This window comes from Lathyrus oleraceus, chromosome 1, assembly GCF_024323335.1.
Source record: "Lathyrus oleraceus cultivar Zhongwan6 chromosome 1, CAAS_Psat_ZW6_1.0, whole genome shotgun sequence".
NCBI classification, from domain to species: domain Eukaryota; kingdom Viridiplantae; phylum Streptophyta; class Magnoliopsida; order Fabales; family Fabaceae; genus Lathyrus; species Lathyrus oleraceus.
This window is the reverse complement of record NC_066579.1, coordinates 375,506,053-375,527,288: the sequence shown is the minus strand read 5'-3', so window position 1 is coordinate 375,527,288 and position 21,236 is coordinate 375,506,053. Positions and strand designations below refer to the sequence as shown.

Genomic DNA, 21,236 nt, shown 5'->3' with positions numbered 1-21,236 from the left:
ATATCGATAAAAATAATCATGGATGAACAACATGGGAATCGTTGAATCCATAAATTAAAATCGATGTTTAACAATTAAAATAAAATAAAAGGGTAAACATTATGAGGTCATTAAAATCGTTGGAATAATTGATTTTGGGTATTTGTATTGCAACAACTTCGATGTGGATTAAGGTCGTTTTCGGTTCTCTGATTCTCATAATAACAGCAGCAAAACGCTTGGGATTATTGACTGCATTACAAGCTTGTGATGGGCATCTTCACAAGACTGAGTTGGCTGACATGCGGAGGAGTTCCGTTAGCTGGGCAACAGACCATGAGTTCCGTTGTACTGTTTAATGACCGTATTGGACATGAAAACCCTGGTGGAATTTCTTCATTAATGCTCCGACTTTCATTGGTGGAGCCAATAACAGCATCAGAATATGAATTTGTTTCGGCCGGTTGATCCCATCGGCTCTTGCGCTTGCATTTTTTCTCCCCTTTGATTTCAACTCCATTCAAAGATAGTGTAGAGCAACTCTCCGGGGCACCAGCATCTACTGAAGTTGAAGTTGAAGTTGTCACAGGCTTTGACTGCTGACCACAATCAATTGCTTCCTTAGGTCTTAATCGCTGTTCTTGCCTATGATTATGAGATGCTGAAAATCTATTACAGTTGAAATTTCTGTGAGATTCCCTATTATCATCCCTGTCCATATAGCCACGTTTTCTGCCATGTCTTGGAATCCATCTGTCTCGGAAGCTTCGAGCAATTTGATGGACCTGTTTGTCATCGTGCTCTGTCAGAGACAACATTGATTCCCTAAAACTCTCCATTCCACGGCAAGGAGGGCCGCTCTTGATATGTTCCGGTGTCAAAACCTTGCCTGCTGCCAGATACTCCAAGACCTTAAGAAGCTTTCGAAGTATTGGAATTTTTTTGAAGTCTTGCCTGTACTGCTTCATGATCTTATGCAACATCTGTAAGCCATTTTTACTAATTACATCATTCAGCACGACTCTAGATTTTGTTTTCAGAAGAGCGTCAAGGATCATGGAAAGATCTCGACTGCTCTGAATTGCTTCACCATTAAGTCTATCACCTGAAGCCACGGTGAGAAGCAAAAGTTTAAAGTAGCCTTTGGTGGCATCTTTTCTTTTGCTTATTCCCCCATTAAGATCCAGCAACTCATTAAGTTTCCCCTGAACTGCTTCAAACCGTGCATTGGAAGAACCTTCGACTACTTTTTTGTGTTTGGTAGATGACACTGGCAATCGATTGGCTTGCACTTCAGCTATGAGGGAGTTTGCAACATTAGCACTGACTTTAGCCTTTTTACCCGAAGCACTTCGTTGAGTCTTCACATGCAGATGTGATTGTGAAAAACCATTTCCGCCTTCAACCATTTCAGACTTGGATTCTCTACTATCAGTAGAATTCGACAACACTTTGCTGACAGCTGGTATGGGTTTGCTTGTTGTAAGCGATTACATCATTTTCCTTTCATAAGAGATACATATCTTTTCATCACATTCCTTGGGTAATTTCTCAGAAAATAAGCTTCCTGTGAGTACTTGAAGAAGTGCACCATTGCTGGATGCATGGTGTAATGTGGTTACCACTCAATTCTACTTTTTCTACCGTACCGTCGAAAGAATCGACACGAGGCGTGAGTGTTTCTTCAAGAATATTTGTCTCGTCAATTGTGTCGGAATTGAATTTCACCAAAATGTGTGTTTGACATTGTATGAAGTTTTAAAGCAATCACGATTTTCTGATGGCGTCGGCTTGAACTCTAAGACTCCTTTGCATCGGTATACTCTAACCGAATAGTCCGAATTTTCCCAAGGTAGAAGAGATAGCGACAAAACTGTTGGTTTGATCGGTACTTAGACGACTTTCAATGATATCAAAGGCACTACCAAGCTTTTGCTTCCGCCGACGGTACATTGTGAAAGCTAGAATGCCTACTGTTGACACTGCTATTGATGCCAGAACTAAGTCGATAGTAACAGACACTGTCTTTTTTGATTTCGACGAGTTTTGGCACCGAGTTGTATTGCAAGGCAAATTTATGTTTGCAGTTTCGAGGATTTCCTTTGGCGTAACACCAACTCCTGCTCCATAAGGTTCAGGCCTTCATCTCTTTTTCAACCCGAAAACATTTTCGGGACAACTTTGAAAAGTGCTTATCACCAACCATACAAATTGGACACGATGGATCATACTTATCTGCTTCAGCAGTCATAGTCTCTAAGCATTATGCATGGAATGTGTGACCGCGTATTAGTACGGCTACAAAAGAGAGATCACTGTTGGCAACAAACTTCTGGTTGCTCCATGCTGATTTGTCGGACAAAAACTTCGTGCAAGCTCCACAAGATTGTAAATCCATGGATGGTGAATATGACAACCTGCTACTGGATCGACTAATCTTTCGACGGGTAACGGTTGCGGATCAACTCAGCAATATCGTCGACAAATTTCTCTGATGTAAACTGAATCAAGTACTTAACATATGCAGCAATTTGATCCTTCATTTGCTGACCATCTTGGAAAGAGAAGCAGGCCCTTCATCGGAAACACTCGCAACATTAACAGATCCATGGTGTTCTACTGTTATTTCATCCTCTACAATCTCACCTTGAGAATCCAATATTATTTCCTTTATAGCATGTTCCTCATGGCTATCGTCTTCAAAGTAAATTATATTTTGCAAGGATGTTAGTTTTGATCTTATTGGTTCTAACTTATTCAACAGTTTTGCGTCATAGATCGAGATATATATGATGGGACCATAGCAAAAAAAAAGTGTTGATGTCAAGCCAGCTCCGGAACCCTTAACCTCCTTCATTAATAGATAAGTTTCCCACGAGGCAAAGGCTGAGAATAAGTGCTGTAAATACACAAACAGTTTCAACCGAGAGGTATGTTCAAGGAATTCAATACCCACCAGAAGGTGCCTGCTGTTAAGGTCAAACCAGGATAGACAGTCCCACCAATGACAAATTCAGTCATGCCACATCGCTCCAATAAGCGATGTCCGGTGGTGGATTCCCATTCTTGCATAACAGGTTGAGGAAGTGCAGAGGACCCACACATCATTAGACGTAGGTTCCTTGCGCTAGATGCAGAAGTGGCTCGCAGCTCTGGATCCATGGCATGATAACCTTGTATTAATCGAGTGCACATAGTTGGAACTCCGGTGAATACAGTTATAGCATCACAGCCTCATATCCTTCAGTTGGATATGACTCACGCCATCTCTTCCAAATTCCACTGACACTAAATTTCGGAAGAAAACTCAACTGTGGAACCGACGTAGAGAGGGGCGAATAAACTATTGAAAAGCCCATGGACATGATGTAATGGTAGACAATGCAAAAACCGGTCAATTGATGTGTACTCCCATGCTTTTGTCGAGGCTTGGACCTGAGCAAGGATGCTTCTGTGTGTATAAACAACTCCCTTAGGTTTACCTGTTGTCCCGCTAGTGTACAAAATCAGTGCTGGATCTTCACTTGATCTTTCAATGTTTTCCAGGAAAATTCTATCTGCATCACTTTCTCCATTTTTTGAATGTCCGTTGTTGCTCTTCTCGGAGGACTTATTAGAAACGAGCGGAATATGAAAAAAAAACCGAGGAGATGTTTTGCATTAACTCACTATGATCTTCAGTACTTAGTATTGTAGACACATCCGAATTATTCATCACATACAGGAGCTCTACTTCTGGATAGCTGACTGCAAGTGGTACAGCAACACCTCCGCTAAACCAAGTTGCAAGTATTCCGGCAACAAATTTGGCAGACGGCTTAGCTACAATTCCTATTCGAACTCCTCCAAGATTTCCCTTCACATCATTAAATACCTCGCTGAAAGGAATTCTCAAGTTGATCCAGCGGTTGAAATAAGGTGGCTTTCATATTTTCTTGAAACGGCACTCAGATTCAAGCATCACACGACGGTCCCAGCTAGACCATGTAACCACAGTAAAGGATGCCTTCTTTATTCCCTTTTTCTCGAGCCATTTGTCATGCCTCAGTAGAGCCTCACTCAATGTAACACCTATGTCTACCTGAATTTGCTGGATACCGGTCAGATCCTTGTAGAAGTCACTCAGAAGCTGATTGCGAGTAGGCTTCACATAAGTTTGAAAACATGCTTCCAGCTGACCAGTGACACTACTCACCATGACAGATGGACACTCAATTATTTCTTGAGGATGGGGATTTTTATCCTTATCACAGGTTGCCTCAAAGTTTATGACCACAAAATACTGAAATTCTTGATATTGCTCCCGCGAGTAACCCTGAGATAACATATTAATTGGATCACACTGGAGCTGGTTCTCGATAGGATAAGGATAAAAGTGGCTCTCAAAAGCATTCATTTGACACTGCTGCAGCTGGTGAGGATTAAAATGGCAGGCTGTCCAGGCACTGTAGTCATGGTGATAAGCAGGTTTACTGTGAAATTCATTGGAGTGCTCAAGAAACTCACTGCCTAAATGACGGTTGGATTCGGGAACATTCCCAGCTGAATGAGGACCAGGCTCATCTGTAAATTATGTATTTTTTGGATAACCTACGATTTGCAATGAATGAAAATTGGTGTTTCTTGTAGCAAGACAAGGATCTCTCTTTGCATCTTAGAAACTTCATGTATTCATGTGATGAGATGCTTTTTGATTATAAGTTATTCATATGCCATGTACATGGATGATAATGATTGAATGAATGAATGAAGTAATCGAACTATGAATGAGCATGTGGAAATTCTTGAATATGAATGGAATTTTTTTTAATGTGAAATGAAAAAAATATGAATGTAAATTTGGAACTTGAAAAACGTAAAAAATATGAAATAGTAAACGTGAACATGAATGAAGGATATGAAGGTGAATGAAGAAAGAACGCAAACGAGTGATTGATGGGGAGAAATTTTCAGGGTCAAAATTGGGGTATGACAGTTGCCCCTATTTAAACATCCTCCACTAGAGGAAAATGAAACAACACTTTTTATCGGATCGCAGTGGGGGATGGTTAAATAACATGGAGACCCAGATTTTGAACCTGAAAAATGAAAATGCTATAATATGATATGCATGGATGCAGGGTTCTTTTTTTTGTTTGTTTTAGAATTGATATGTTAGGGACACGGAGATGCTACTAGATAGACCAATCTGTGGGGAATGTTGATGGTCCACAGGGTAACGGACAAAAGGGTAAAACAAACTCGCTGGGGATAACAATCATGTTGGAGAGTCAGACACACATTGGAGAGTACTCAAAGTGAAACTCGATGAACGACACTTAGAATACAAGAGATTTCGGCAGTAAGTTCATACATGACTTACTAAACCCGAATAAGAAAAAATTCTACAACAGGTTCATACATGACCTGATAACACTGAAACAATCATAGAGAAATATTCTTCAAAACAGGTTCATACATGACCTGGTAATACTGGAATGAAAGCTCAACAGCAGGTTCATACATGACCTGACAATGCTGGGGAATATCAAGAAGTTCTGACAGCAGGTTCAGACATGACTTGACAACAAACAGAAAAATCAAAAAGAGTGTATCAACAAGTTCATACATGACCTGATGACCAACTTGAACAATTTGAGAAAATTTCCACAACAAGTTCATACATGACTTGACAATATTGGAACAAAAGGTTCAGCAACAGGTTCATACATGACCTGACAACATTGGAATAATCAAAGAAAAAGATTCTTCAAAACAGGTTCATACATGACCTGGTAATACTGGAATAAAGGCTCAACAACAACGGGTTCATACATGACCTGACAATGCTGGAATAACAAGAAGTTTTGACAGCAGGTTCAGACATGACCTAACAAACTCAGAAAACTTCAAAAATAGTATATCAACAAGTTCATACATGACCTGATGACAAACTTGAATACTTTGAGAAAATTTCCACAACAAGTTCATACATGACTTGACAATATTGGAAAGATTCTTCAAAAACAGGTTCAGACATGACCTGGGAATATTGGAATACTCAACAGCAACGGGTTCATACATGACCTGACAATGCTGGAACATCCAACGAATTTTCAACAACAGGTTCATACATGACCTGGTAATACTTGACTATTCAAAGAATTTCAATTAACAGGTTCATACATGACCTGACAACACTTGACTATTCAAAGAATTTCAATTAACAGGTTCATACATGACCTGACAACACTGGAAAAAACTCAAAGAAAACTTTCAACAACAGATTCATACATGACCTGTTGATATTGGAAAACATACAAAGCAACATCATTGGAGTTTTCTAACACAAAAACCTCCAAGCTTCTGGGAATTCCTCAAGATGATGAGTCATACATGACTTTCACGGAACCATCAGGAAAGACAGCGTAATTAAACTCTCTGTACGTGCCAACAACAATTGGACTTTTGACCGTAAGTAATGGATCACAACCAACTTTTAACGGATAGGTGCCAACAACAATTGGACTTTGACTGTAAGCAAATGGATTACAACCACCTTTTAACAGATTTCTGCCAACAACAATTGGACTTGAAAATGACTGCGAAAACCAGATGATGGTTTAAGGGCACCAAATTCAAATTGGAATTAGAGGTTAAAGGATATAAGATCAACAACAAGACCTGGGTCAATGCAAAATGAGCACGAAGTATATTTCTGCTATGCATGATTTGGATTTTGCTTATATGCATGATGTATGAATGATCATGAAATGCAAATGCTGACAATATACAGACTGAGAATTAGGGAAAGATTTATGGAGGTACTGAATCCTCAACACCCATAACTCAACCAAAGGAGTGAGTAAATGCATCAAAGGAGGATCTATCAAGCTGAACAGTTACAACTGGCCCAATAATCCTTCCAGAGAATGATAAATTTGTGCTCTCTGGAGATAGTTATTGATCATCCAAGGGGCGTCTTGCAACTTGAGACTTGCGGGGAAAGACGAAAGATTTCCTTTTAATATTTCCACATGTCAAAGCAAAAATTGTGTTTCTCAATATGTTGAAAAATTCTTTTTTTGAGTTCAAAATTTCATTATTAACAAATAAATGACATTTTGCATAATAAAGAAAATCAGAGAAAAACAGCAAATGATAGAATTTGATGGGCAAACTTGTATTTATTCAAGAATGGTAGCACGCAAATGGCGTAGCTCCATGGAATGTTACAAATTTGAAAATGGCAATAGGGAAAGGTTTACATTGAATCACAATGACTACTACTATCCCTAATAACAATGGCTCCACGAGACCTTGCTTCTGAAGGGAGTAACTAGATCGATCTTCCACTTTCAGCTCTTCTGTGTTGATTAGTGACGAACTGATGCAGTCTATGCCTTTTGTCCCTAATTTTTGCCAGGATCGCCCTTTCGGGTTGTCAATCCACCGGGACGCTCCTTTTTGCCTAAGTCGCCCTTTCAGGTTTTCAACTTAGCGAGCTACCATTTTTTTTATCCCTAACTTTTGCCTGAACCGCCCTTTCGGGTTTTCAGTCCACCGGGATTTGTCAAGCATAGTATCTTTTGACTGCATCAGAGTTCACAGGGTGAATGAGCTCTTCGCCATCCATAGTTGTGAGAAATAGAGCACCTCCAGAGTATGCTCTTTTTACAACGTATGGGCCTTCATAGTTGGGAGTCCACTTCCCACGTGAATCTTTGTGTACTGGCAAGATCTTCTTGAGCACGAGATCTCCTTCCTTGAACTCTCGAGGACGGACCTTTTTGTCAAATGCCTTCTTGATTCGTTGTTGGTACAATTGTCCATGGCACAGAGCGGTCATACGCTTCTCATCAATGAGATTGAGTTGATCATAGTTATTCTGGATCCATTCAGCTTCATCCAGCTTGGCTTCCATCAATACTCTCGTGGAAGGTATCTCTACTTCGATTGGGAGGACTGCGTCCATCCCATATACTAAGGAGAATGGGGTTGCCCCTGTTGAAGTGCGGACTGAGGTCCGGTATCCATGCAAAGCGAAGGGTAGCATCTCGTGCCAATCCTTATAAGTTTTCACCATCTTTTGCAGGATCTTCTTGATATTTTTGTTGGCAGCTTCAACAGCACCGTTCATCTTTGGACGGTATGGAGAAGAATTATGGTGGTCAATCTTAAAACTCTAACATAATTTTGTCATTGTCTTATTGTTCAAGTTTGAACCGTTGTCGGTGATGATCTTGCTTGGGATTCCATAGCGGCAGATAATCTCCTTCTTGATAAAGCGAGCAACCACATGTCTCGTCACATTGGCGTAGGAAGCAACCTCTACCCATTTAGTAAAGTAATCGATGGCGACCAGGATGAAACGGTGACCATTGGAAGCCTTCGACTCTATAGCACCAATCATGTCGATGCCCCACATTGAGAAAGGCCAAGGTGATGTCAAAACATTCAGTAGTGTTGGTGGTACATGCACCTTATCAGCATAAATTTGGCATTTATGACATTTTCTTGCATAGCTGAAACAATCAGACTCCATGGTCAACCAGTAATAGCCAGCTCTCAAAATCTTCTTCGCCATGGCATGTCCATTGGCATGGGTCCCAGAGGTTCCTTCATGAATTTCCTTGATTAACATGTCTGCTTCGTGTGTATCCACGCATCTGAGCAGAACCATGTCATGGTTTCTCTTGTAAAGCACATCATTGCTCAAAAAGAATTTGGACGATAACCTCCTCAGAGTTTTCTTATCCAACAATGTAGTATCTTCTGGATATTCTTGACTTAAAAGATATCGCTTGATGTCATGAAACCCTGGTTTACCATCAGTTTCTTCTTCAATCAGCTGATAGTAAGCAGGCTCATCTCTTCGCTCGATTCGAATAAGTGGAGCTTCATTATGGAATCTGACTTGGTACATTGACGCTAATGTTGCCAAAGCTTCAGCCACCTAATTCTCTACTCTTGGGATGTGATGGAAAGTGATATCGTCGAAGTATTTTATCATCTTCACAACATGAGCGCGATACGGGATCAGCTTCGCATCGCGAGTTTCCCATTCTCCTTTGACTTGATAGATCACTAAGGCTGAATCCCCATACACCTTAAGGATCTTGATTCAGAGATCAATTGCAGCTTTAAGACCAAGGATACAAGCTTCATATTCAGCGACATTATTTGTACAATCAAAGCACAACCTTGCTGTGAATGGGGTAAAGCCACCATTCGGATTCATCAAAACAGCTCCCACACCATGACCATTATAATTGGAAGAACCATCGAACGCGAGCTTCCATCGAGATCCTGGTTCTGGTCCTTCATTTGGGCCTGGGATCTCACAATCCTTTATCACCATTATATCCTCATCGGGGAAATCAAACTTCAATGGCTGATAGTCTTCAACTGGTTGGTGAGCAAGATACTCTGCTAACACACTTCCCTTGATTGCCTTCTGGGTTACGTACTCTGACAACGGGAAAGTCTTCCAGTCAAGGCAGGTTTCTCAAAGATATACTTTATTGGATCCATTTTCGAGATCAACAAAGTAGTATGGCAAACCATGTACTGCCTTAAACGACGAGCGGCCCATGCTAGCGCACAACAAGTTTTCTCCAAAAGTGAATATCGACTTTCACAATCAGTAAACTTTTTACTCAGATAGTAAATAACATGTTCTTTCCGACCAGTTTCATCATGTTGCCCCAGCATGCATCCCATTGATCCTTCAAGCACAGTCATGTACATGATTAATGGCTTTCCTGGGACAGGAGGAATCAAAATAGGAGGTTCTTGTAAGTATTGGCGAATCTTCTCAAATGCATTTTGACAATCAGAATTCCATTCAACGGCTTGGTCTTTTCGAAGTAATTTGAAGATAGGCTCACACGTGGCCGTCATATGTGAGATAAACCTTGAGATGTAATTCAAACGTCCAAGGAAACCCCTAACTTCTCGCTCGGTGCGTGGAGCGGGCATTTCTTGTATAGCTCGGACCTTGTCAGGGTCTACCTCAATTCCTCGTTGACTAACAATGAAACCAAGCAACTTTCCTGAACGGACACCAAATGTGCATTTTGCAGGGTTTAATCGTAATCTAAACTTTCTGAGGCATTCAAATAACTTCTTCAGATGGCTCATATGATCTTCTTCATTCTGAGATTTAGCGATCATGTCGTCAACATAAACCTCTATCTCCTTGTGCATCATATCATGGAAAAGAGTGACCATAGCTCTTTGGTAAGTTGCCCCGGCATTTTTGAGACCGAAAGGCATTACCTTGTAGCAAAACGTGCCCCAAGGGGTGATAATAGTGGTCTTCTCCATGTCATCTGGAGCCATCTTGATTTGATTGTATCCAGAAAAACCATCCATAAAGGAGAATACAGCAAAACTTGCAGTGTTGTCTACCAGAGTATCAATGTGCGGTAGAGGAAAATCGTCCTTCGGACTAGCTCTGTTCAGATCCCTCTAGTCAACGCACATCCTCACCTTGCCATCCTTTTTGGGTACAGGTACAATATTAGCTACCCATTGTGGGTACTTCGCCACTGTGAGAAAACCAACATCAAATTGTCACTTGACTTCTTCACGAATCTTCAGAGCCATATCTGGTCTTGTTCTTCGGAGTTTCTGTTTTACTGGCGGGCATTCTGGATGAAGCGGGAGCTTGTGCTCAACGATGTCGGTGTCTAGACCTGGCATATCCTGGTATGACCATGCAAATACATCCACATATTCTTGTAACAGCTTGACTAATCTCTCATTGATGCTTGCTTCAAGCGTGGTGCCGATTTTGACTTCTTTCTTCTCTTCCTCTGTGCCAAGGTTGATTATTTTCACCGGTTCTTCATGTGGCTGAAGGGCTTTGGACTCGTGCTCGAGCAGCCTTGCCAATTCGTCGGGGATGTAACAATCTTCTTCACCCTCTTCTTCCGCTTGGTAGATAGGGGAATCAAAGTTATGAGAGGTAGTAAAGTCATTGGATTCAACGGGGTTATCATTTATTCTGCATGTTTGAATGATTGATTTCTTTTAGAAAAGTAGAAATAAAAGATGCATAAATGAAAGGTGTTGTTTTTTTTTTGTTTTTTGTTTGTTTTTGAAAAGATTGCCATTTTCTTATGAGAAAGCCAAGTAAATAAAAATAAAAAAGAAATTAACAAAATGTCTTTCATTCATTGATAATGATTATTTGAAAATGAAAAGAGGCCCTACAACATGATCCATTAGCCTTGGGCAGAACTAAGGATTTTAAAGGAAAAATACAACAATTATTACTTTGACAAAGGAAAATTTTTGGGGATCTCAACCGCCTTCCAGTTGTTTAAAGCTGTCTCACACCGGTAAACCAAACATGGCTCATCTTCATTTGCGGTGCTATCTTCAATTGCATTGACTTGATCTCCATGGATGAATCCTGTGCTGAGGAATACTTCCTGGATGCTTCGGGTGTTGTCCTTTGTAGGGACTCGGGCTCCTTTCGCAGCGGAAGGCACATATCCCAGACCAAAGCGATCATGCTTCTCACGAATATCAATAAGTTGACCCCAACCTTCAGGGTTTCCTCCTTCAATACTAGACTTTGCGCTTTTCAGAGAAGCGAAAGATGAACAAGCTTTCCCAACATGGTCCTTCATTTCCACAAAAGTGGCATTGGCTATTTCAAGAGCTTGGAAAGAAGTTTCCAAAGCGTCCTCATCAGCCTCAATGTATCTGAAGGATGAAAGGTGACTGACCACAAAGTCCTCCTCTCCAGAAATGATGATTAATTGATTGTCCACTACAAACTTCATTTTCTGATGTAAGGTGGAGGTAACTTCCCCTGCAGCATGAATCCAGGGACGCCCCAATAAGCAGATATATGCTGGATTAATATCCATGACTTGGAAATTAATCAGAAATACATGAGGGCCAATCAATATGGGCAATTCAACCTCTCCAATCACTGTTCTCCTGGAATCATCAAAAGCTTTCACTACCAAGGCACTAGGCTTCATAGTTGGTCCTTGATAAGATAACTTGGCGAGTGTTCTATTTGGCATAACATTCAGAGAAGATCTGGTATCGACCAACACTCTTTCCAAAGCATCATCTTTGCATTTTACTGAGATGTGGAGAGCACGATTATGATTTTGTCCATCCTCAGGTAATTCCTCTCCACTGAAGCTCAAAGTATTGCAGGTTGTGATGTTCGCAACTACCCCATTAAATTGGTCTACTGTTATGCTTTGCGTTACATGAGCTTGAGCAAGCACCTTCAACAAAGCCTCCCTATGGGCTTGGGAGTTCAATAACAGAGATAGAATAGATATTTTAGATGGTGTCTGATGCAACTGGTCCACAACCTTGTAGTCACTTTTCTTGATCAACTTCAAGAATTCAACAGCATCTTCGGATTGAACCACTTCGGGTTCTTTAGTGGGAGCTACAACTGTTGATTCCTTGGTCGGCCCTTGAGGAGCCACGTTGAATTCGGGCGTATAGATTCGACCACTACGGGTCATTCTGCTCATCCCTGCAATATTGGTGATGTCTTCACTTACAGCTTTTGTCGCTTCAACGTCTGAACTTCCCTCAGCTACCTTGTCTACAACGGTAATCTCATATTTCCAAGGCACGGCCTTTGTGCTCTCATATGGAAAAGGCGTGGGCATACATATTTCCACAGGCGACAGCTTACTATTCACTGGAACCACTCCACCACTATAATATGGGATTTCAATTGGTTCAGGTAAATTGAAACAAGGTTCAATTACCAACAGATCTTCGTTCTTCACATCACTGGATATTTGAACACTCCCTTATCCATTAAATTTTGAAAGTTGTCTCGTACCACCTGACATCCCTTTGGGTGTGTGGCACACTCTTCACAATTGTCGTGATCAACATTAACCAGACCAGCTTCCACCAATCGGGCATGGAATGCTGCCAAAGGAGTCTTAACATCCTCCACCTTATCAACCGTAACAACAGTAGATGCATCTTCAATGGTGTTCACCGCAGGATCTCCATGGGGAGGAAGAGGATTGTTCTTCACATTCGGTCCCATGTCCTTAAAAGACAAGATCTTGCTTTCAATCAATTCCCGAACCCTATGCTTCAGAGCGTAACAACCCTCTAAGTCATGCCCGGGGGCACCTTCATGGAAAGGACAATGTGCATTAGGGTTGTACCATGGAGGAAGACGGTCAGGTGGGGGTCCCATAGGTCCGGGAACCACCAAACCCTTTTGCAACAAGGAGGGATAAAGCTCAGTGTACGACATTGGGATTGGATTGAAGGTCGCCCTCTCCCCTTGCCTCCTATTCTGGTTCTGAGCATTTTTCCTTGGCGCTTGAGCTCTCGGTTCTTGATAAACAGGAGCTGCTGGTGCTTGTTGATAAGCTGGCGGAGCCGCAGCACATTGTTGAACTGGAGTTGGTCGATACGCTGGAGGCGCTTGATAAGCCTGAGCAGGCTGTTGATTGAATGCAGGCGTCACAGCAGCCACGTACGGCTGAGGAGCGTACTGGACTGGATACATGGGTTGTTGATAGGGAATTGGTTGTTGAACATACTGCTGAGGTGAATATTGTTGTGGTCTCCTTCTTGGAGGAGCTCTTTCTTGACCATCAGTCACAACATTCGTTTCCCCTTCCTTCTTTCTAGGAAACCCTCCAGAGAACTTCTTTGGATTGGCATTTGAAGTTCCAGCTACAGCCGCCAGTTTGCCATTCCTTACACCATATTCAACACGAGCTCCTATAGAAACAAGCTCGGAGAATCCCAAAGAAGCACTTCCAACCATCTTCTCATAGAATTGAGGCTGGACAGTGTCGATAAACAATTCGGCCAATTCATTCTCAGCAAGAGGTGGTTCAACCTAAGAAGCCAGTTCCCTCCATCTTTGAGCATACTCCTTGAAGGACTCCTTATCATGCTGAAACATGCTCTGCAACTGTCTTCTGTCAGGCGCCATATCCATGTTATACTTGTAGTGTTTTATGAACGTGTCTGACAGGTCTTGGAAACACCTGATCCTGTTTTGATCCAAACTTAGATACCATTTGGAAGGAGCCCCACTTAAACTGTCCTGAAAACACTGGATCATTAACTTGTCGTCCTCCACGTGTGCAGCCATTTTGCGGTAATACATGATGAGATGGCTTTTTGGACAAGTGTGCCCCTTGTATTTGTCGAAGTCCGGAGTTTTGAATTTTGCTGGATTCACCAACCCGGATACAAGGCACATTTCTTTGGCAGCAGATCCAAAGACGTGGTCTCCTTCTAGATCTCGGAATTTCTTCTCAAGGAGCTGCATGTTCTCCTTTACCTCTCTGAAATCTTCAAACCTTACTTCGTCACCAGCAACTGTTGAGTCAACAGTCTGATACATGTGGTTTTGATCTTCATAATGAGGAATATGCCTAGCATAGGCAGCTGGTGGAACCACAGTATGGATAACTGGACGTGCGTCGGTGTAGATTGGTAATGGCACGGCTTGTTGGACTGATTGCCCCATTTCGTGCACCACCTCCGCTCGGGGGACGAAGTCATAAGGTAGCCCATACGGAGGATGGGTTGAGGGTAACGTCCTCTGAGGTGGGACTTCCACTGCTGGGCCCGTGGTCTCTGAAATTACGGTCGCTTGTGGAACCTCAAACCTGAAGGTTAAAGCTTGCAGCATCTCTCGCATCTGGGACATGCCTCCTTTGATTTCGTCTAGTTCAGCTCTAACTCAGGCGCTCTCTTGCTCTTGTTCAGCCATTCTTTGTCTTGCTCTGGCGCGAGTATTATACTGGTGTTGAAAATTCAGCGTGAAACTGATGGAAGAAAGGGCGGTGTGAAACTCTCTTTTTTTTTGAAAATGTATGAATGCATGTATGGATGCATCTTGTTTGCAAAACTCTTGGTTCAAACTAAAAGTTTTGCTTTTTATGCGTATGCAACGAATGAATGGATGCAATGTTTTTTTGTTTTTTCTTTGGATAGGTTCAAAGGTCCGAGGTATGGATAAATTTGATTGCTTTTCCAAAACGGGGTTCTCACCGGGTATGATCTAGGGCTTTGTTACAAAGGATCCCTAGAGTCATTGATTCACAAGAATGTTTGACGCTTACGGGAAATACTTTCTGGTCGTCAACTCCATCAAGGGAATCTATTCTGGGTGAGGTTCTCGTACTAACTCTTATGAAGTATTCACCTCGGGAGTCCGCACTACGCAACCATCGACTCGGTTCTAGACAGGGTACTCAGAGTCATGGATTCAAAAGACTATTTGACGCTTACGGAAAATGCTTTCCGATTGTCAACTCCATCTAGAGAATCTATTCTGAGCGAGGTTCTCGTATCGATTCTTACGAAGTATTCACCTCGGGAATCCATACTACGCAACCATCATTTCTAGTTGGCCAAAGGTTCAATGTTCTAAAAGGTTCTTAGAGTCATGGACCCCTTTGAAACATCGAAGCTTACGAGGTATACACCTCGGGCGACAATATTTGCAAAAGAATCTACTCTAAGTGAGGTTCTCGTACCGACTCTTACGAAGTATCCACCTCGGGAGTCCGTACTACTCAACCATCGCCCTATCTTTATGTTTTTTTTTCACTCTAGACTCGGGTGTAGAGTCTTTCCCACATGGTTTGCAATCAAAATCCAAGTACCCAACACGGTGGAACCAATATATAACAAATATCAATATAACAATAAAGATATTAAAAATCAATAAATAAGGGAAAAGCCACAAAATTAAACAAACAAATGCACACAAACGTCCTAACTAGGCTTGACTCACTTAGGGATTGGACTCCCCAGCAGAGTCGCCATCTGTCGCACCTCGAAAAAATGATAACACGACTTTAAAGCGAACCGCGATCGCACGCTCGCAATGATGGACCGAACAGAGTCGCCACCGAACTTTATTTATTCCTAAAAAGGAAAGGGGAAATATCGATAAAACCCAGGATAAAATGACAATGATTATGGTCGTCGCAACCAAATCAGGGTTCGGGAGTCGATTACGCAAGAGGAAGGTATTAGCACCCCTCACGTCCGTTGTACTCAACGGGAACCATTAGGTCAGTTGTGCATATTAGTGTTAGTTTAAAATGTTAGGCTTTTCAAGTTATTAGGTGGGAAAGAAAGAATAAAAAGAAAGGAAAATGTTTTTGGATTTTTCAACGAAGGACTAAACCTAAGTTTTTTATTAGTGGGCCTGACAAGATTTACAAATCCTGCTCCTACGTATGTCAATAGAGAAATCAAGGCTTACGTAGTTCTGGGTAGAAAAATGTTTGTTTGTTGGTCGATTTTAGCGAAAGCTACTTTGTGTCAAATCGACGAAAACATTGTTGGACTACCCAAAACAGGTGGAAAAACATTGCCTTGCATTGTTTTGAAACAAAGTACCTTTCGTTTGTGAAAAGGTTTAAGAGATCAATCACACGGCGGCGAGAAAAGAAATTGATTGGTTTGAGGTGTTTTGAATAATGGCGAGAACTTGGATGAGTGAGATATACATCTCAAATCCTAGTCTCAAGAGTGCACGGTATACACCATGTTCCATTTCCATCTTATTTGCAAAAATGTTTAATAAGGATTAAGTGTTTTTGAATTTGATTGAGAAAGGGTTTGAAGAAACCGCATTGGCAATTTTAGACGATGGCGAGAGCCAAGATAGGCGAGGCATACGTCTCGAATCTTAATCTCAAGAGTGCACGGTATACACCATGTTCCATTTCCACCTTTATTGAAAAAGTGTTAAATAAGAATTAGGTATTTTGAGTTTTGTTGTGAAAATGACTGGACCCTAGATCAAGTATTGATGGACGTTTAAGAGAAATTTGAATGAGTGTTTGAGAGAAAACAAAGTGGATAAATTTGGATGATGGCGAGAGCTAGGATTGGCGAGATATACATCTCGAATCCTAGTCTCAGGAGTGCGTGGTATACACCACGTTCCACTTCCATCTTTATTGAAAAGGTCTTAATTATGAATTAATATTTTTTGAGTTTTTATTAGAAAAAATGGCTTGACGTTGAATCAAGCGTTTGATGAAAGTTTGAAAGAAATGGAATAGAATAGGAGGGAGAAATGGATTGATTTGTTTACTGAGAAAATACTCGACGTTTGATCGAGTCATTATTTTTGATCTTTTGAAAATGGTTGATTTTATTCTTGTGTTAGTAGCTAACTAAACAGTCAAACAAATAAAGAAATGAAAAGCAGTAAAATTATTACACATCGGGGGAGTGGGGTACATTTTGTCAAATGGGGATTCAAAGTACTGGAATAATTAAATCGGGCCCAAACAACAGATAATGCAATGCATGAGTGTAAGTGCAAGGGACATGTCTCATTGTAAGAAGGCCCAAGAGTAAGCCATGTGAAGAAAATAAATAAAACAACAAGTTATATTTACAACACACTTAAAAAATTAAATCGAAAAAAGGGTAAAATCGGATTTGCACGGATGGAAATTGAGGGACACACAAAACCTAAATAATGTGCTCAAAGCCGGTTTGTGCATGTTGACAATAATTGAAATGTCATATGCGATTAATCAAAACGCGGCGAAATACTATCAATATATCGATAAAAATAATCATGGATGAACAATATGGGAATCGTTGAATCCATAAATTAAAATCGATGTTTAACAATTAAAATAAAATAAAAGGATAAACATTATGAGGTGATTAAAACAAAATGTGAAATAGAAATTAAAAATGCTGTAAAATCAAATATGGTGCACACAGGTATTAAACCCAGGACCAAGGGTTTGCCAAAGCATTCCTTTACCAACTCAGCCATACAGACATCCCTGACATAAGATCTCATGCGCTAACAGATAACATAAAGAAAAACGGACCAAGCCCTTTTAAATAAAACAAAGTTGAAAACAGTAGCAGAACTCAACAAGTTCATCTTAACGCACAGAAGTACCGTTTCTTTCCATTTTCAATATCAAAGATTTAACAGCAAGATATTATCACGAACAAACAGTATTGCTAGATGAAATCGAATTGGAACAACAATCATGGTTCCCTCAGAAGGAAGCAAAGCAGAATCGAAACATAGAAATAAAGTTCGGAAAGGAAGCTAACCGGTTGCGGCAAGCTCGACCGACGAATGTGAGTAAGCGTTGCCTTCAATTCTCTCCTTTTCTTTTCTGAATGGTAGCCGCCAATCCTCTTCAAAATTAGGGTTTTTCAGCTCTCTCCGATCTTATGAACAATGACCTCTCTTATATATCTCCCATCTCCTCTGCTCTGTTTCCTGCTATGCAGTGGAGGTCTGTTAGTACATAGGACGTCTGGGGATTTTTGTCTTTACTCAAGCTAGTGGTCCCTCTCTCAATTCTCTTCATTTCGAAACTTCACCGCTAGTAAAAAAATTTCACCATTGTAAGTTACTCAGCTGAAAAGTTTGCATTTTGGAATAATTGATTTTGGGTATTTGTATTGCAACAGCTTCGATGTGGATTAAGGTCGTTTTCGGTTCTCTGATTCTCATAATAACAGCAGTAAAACACTTGGGATTATTGACTGCATTACAAGCTTGTGATGGGCATCTTCACAAGATTGAGTTGGCTGACATGCGGAGGAGTTCCGTTAGCTGGGCAACAGACCATGGCATTCCATATGAGACAGGCAAACGCGAATTGAATTTCTGTTTTGGCTGACCAGTAACTAAACTAGAGGGCCATCCAGGATTACTTGCATTTAGCAAAACCGGACCACCAGAGTTTATTGTACTATTTAATGACCGTATTGGACATGAAAACCCTGGTGGAATTTCTTCATTAATGCTCCGACTTTCACTAGTGGAGCCAATAACAGCATCAGAATATGAATTTGTTTCGGCCAGTTGATCCCATCGGCTCTTGCGCTTGCGTTTTTTCTCCCCTTTGATTTCAACTCCATTCAAAGACAGTGTAGAGCAACTCTCTGGGGCACCAGCATCTCTTGAAGTTGAAGTTGAAGTTGTCACAGGCTTTGACTGCTAACCACAATCAATTGCTTCCTTAGGTCTTAATCGTTGTTCTTGCCTATGATTATGAGATGCTGAAAATCTATTACAGTTGAAATTTCTGTGAGATTCCCTATTATCATCCCTGCCCATATAGCCACGTTTTCTGCTATGTCTTGGAATCCATCTGTCTCGGAAGCTTCGAGCAATTTGATGGACCTGTTTGTCATCGTGCTCTATCAGAGACAACATTGATTCCCTAAAACTCTCCATTCCACGGCAAGGAGGGCCGCTCTTGATATGTTTCGGTGTCAAAACCTTGCCTGCTTCCAGATACTCTAAGACCTTAAGAAGCTTTCGAAGTATTGGAATTTTTTTGAAGTCTTGCCTGTACTGCTTCATGATCTTATGCAACATATGTAAGCCATTTTTACTAATTACATCATTCAGCACGGCTCTAGATTTTGTTTTCAGAAGAGCGTCAAGGATCATGGAAAGATCTCGATTGCTCTGAATTGCTTCACCATTAATTCTATCACCTGAAGCCACGGTGAGAAGCAAAAGTTTCAAGTAGCCTTTGGTGGCATCTTTTCTTTTGCTTATTCCCCCATTAAGATCCAGCAACTCATTAAGTTTCCCCTGAACTGCTTCAAACCGTGCATTGGAAGAACCTTCGACTACTTTTTTGTGTTTGGTAGATGACACTGGCAATCGATTGGCTTGCACTTCAGCTGTGAGGGAGTTTGCAGCATTAGCACTGACTTTAGCCTTTTTACCCGAAGCACTTCGTTGAGTCTTCACATGCAGATGTGATTGTGAAAAACCATTTCCGCCTTCAACCATTTCAGACTTGGATTCTCTACTATCAGTAGAATTCGACAAAACTTTGCTGACAGCTGGTATGGGTTTGCTTGTTGTAAGCGATTACATCATTTTCCTTTCATAAGAGATACATATCTTTTCATCACATTCCTTGGGTAATTTCTCAGAAAATAAGCTTCCTGTGAGTACTTGAAGAAGTGCACCATTGCTGGATGCATGGTGTAATGTGGTTACCACTCAATTCTACTTTTTCTACCGTACCGTCGAAAGAATCGACACGAGGCGTGAGTGTTTCTTCAAGAATATTTGTCTCGTCAATTGTGTCGGAATTGAATTTCACCAATAATGTGTGTTTGACATTGTATGAAGTTTTAAAGCAATCACGATTTTCTGATGGCGTCGGCTTAAACTCTGAGACTCCTTTGCATCGGTATACTCCAACCGAATAGTCCGAATTTTCCCAAGGTAGAAGAGATAGCGATAAAACTGTTGGTTTGATCGGTACTAAGACGACTTTCAGTGATATCAAAGGCACTACCAAGCTTTTGCTTCGGCCGACGGTACATTGTGAAAGCTAGAAGGCCTACTGTTGACACTACTATTGATGCCAGAACTAAGCCGATAGTAACAGACACTGTCTTTTTGGATTTCGACGAGTTTTGGCACCGAGTTGTATTGCAAGGCAAATTTATGTTTGCAGTTTCGAGGATTTCCTTTGGCGTAACACCAACTCCTGCTCCATAAGGTTCAGGCCTTCATCTCTTTTTCAACCCGAAAACATTTTCTGGACAACTTTGAAAAGTGCTTATCACCAACCATACAAATTGGACATGATGGATCATACTTATTTGCTTCAGCAGTCATAGTCTCTAAGCATTCTGCATGGAATGTGTGACCGCGTATTAGCACGGCTACAAAAGAGAGATCATTGTTGGCAACAAACTTCTGGTTGCTCCATGCTGATTTGTCGGACAAAAACTTCGTGCAAGCTCCACAAGATTGTAAATCCATGGATGGTGAATATGACAACCTGCTACTGGATCGACTAATCTTTCGACGGGTAACGGTTACGGATCAACTCAGCAATATCGTCGGCAAATTTCTCTGATGTAAACTGAATCAAGTACTCAACATATGCAGCAATTTGATCCTTCATTTGCTGACCATCTTGGAAAGAGAAGCAGGCCCTTCATCGGAAACACTCGCAACATTAACATATCCATGGTGTTCTACTGTTATTTCATCCTCTACAATCTCACCTTGAGAATCCAATATTATTTCCTTTATAGAAATACTTGAGATCTCAGACATTGCAGCAGCAGAGGAGTTTAGCTTTTGGTGGTTTTTGATGATCCAGAAATAGTTGTGTCCAGCATGCTATTCAGTGGAAGATTCATGGCAACGAATTTTGGCTAAGTGTACATCTCATGGTTCGGGATGTACTTTTGGCGGATCTCCTGTTGTTTGCAGCAGGTGTGGGATTTAAAAAGTGCATCTC

The 21,236-nt window shown here is 41.1% G+C and overlaps 1 protein-coding gene across 1 annotated transcript; it reads right to left on the bottom strand.

Moving 5' to 3' along the window:
- Nucleotides 1–221: 221 nt before the first annotated feature.
- Nucleotides 222–19,851, bottom strand: LOC127137656 (histone-lysine N-methyltransferase ASHH2). The gene is made up of 2 exons (XM_051064098.1): nt 19,262–19,851; nt 222–890 (listed from the first exon to the last, which is right to left on the bottom strand). The coding sequence occupies exons 1-2, from the start codon at nt 19,757–19,759 to the stop codon at nt 237–239; spliced, it is 1,152 nt and encodes a 383-aa protein (XP_050920055.1). The 5' UTR covers nt 19,760–19,851; the 3' UTR covers nt 222–236.
- Nucleotides 19,852–21,236: the final 1,385 nt, after the last annotated feature.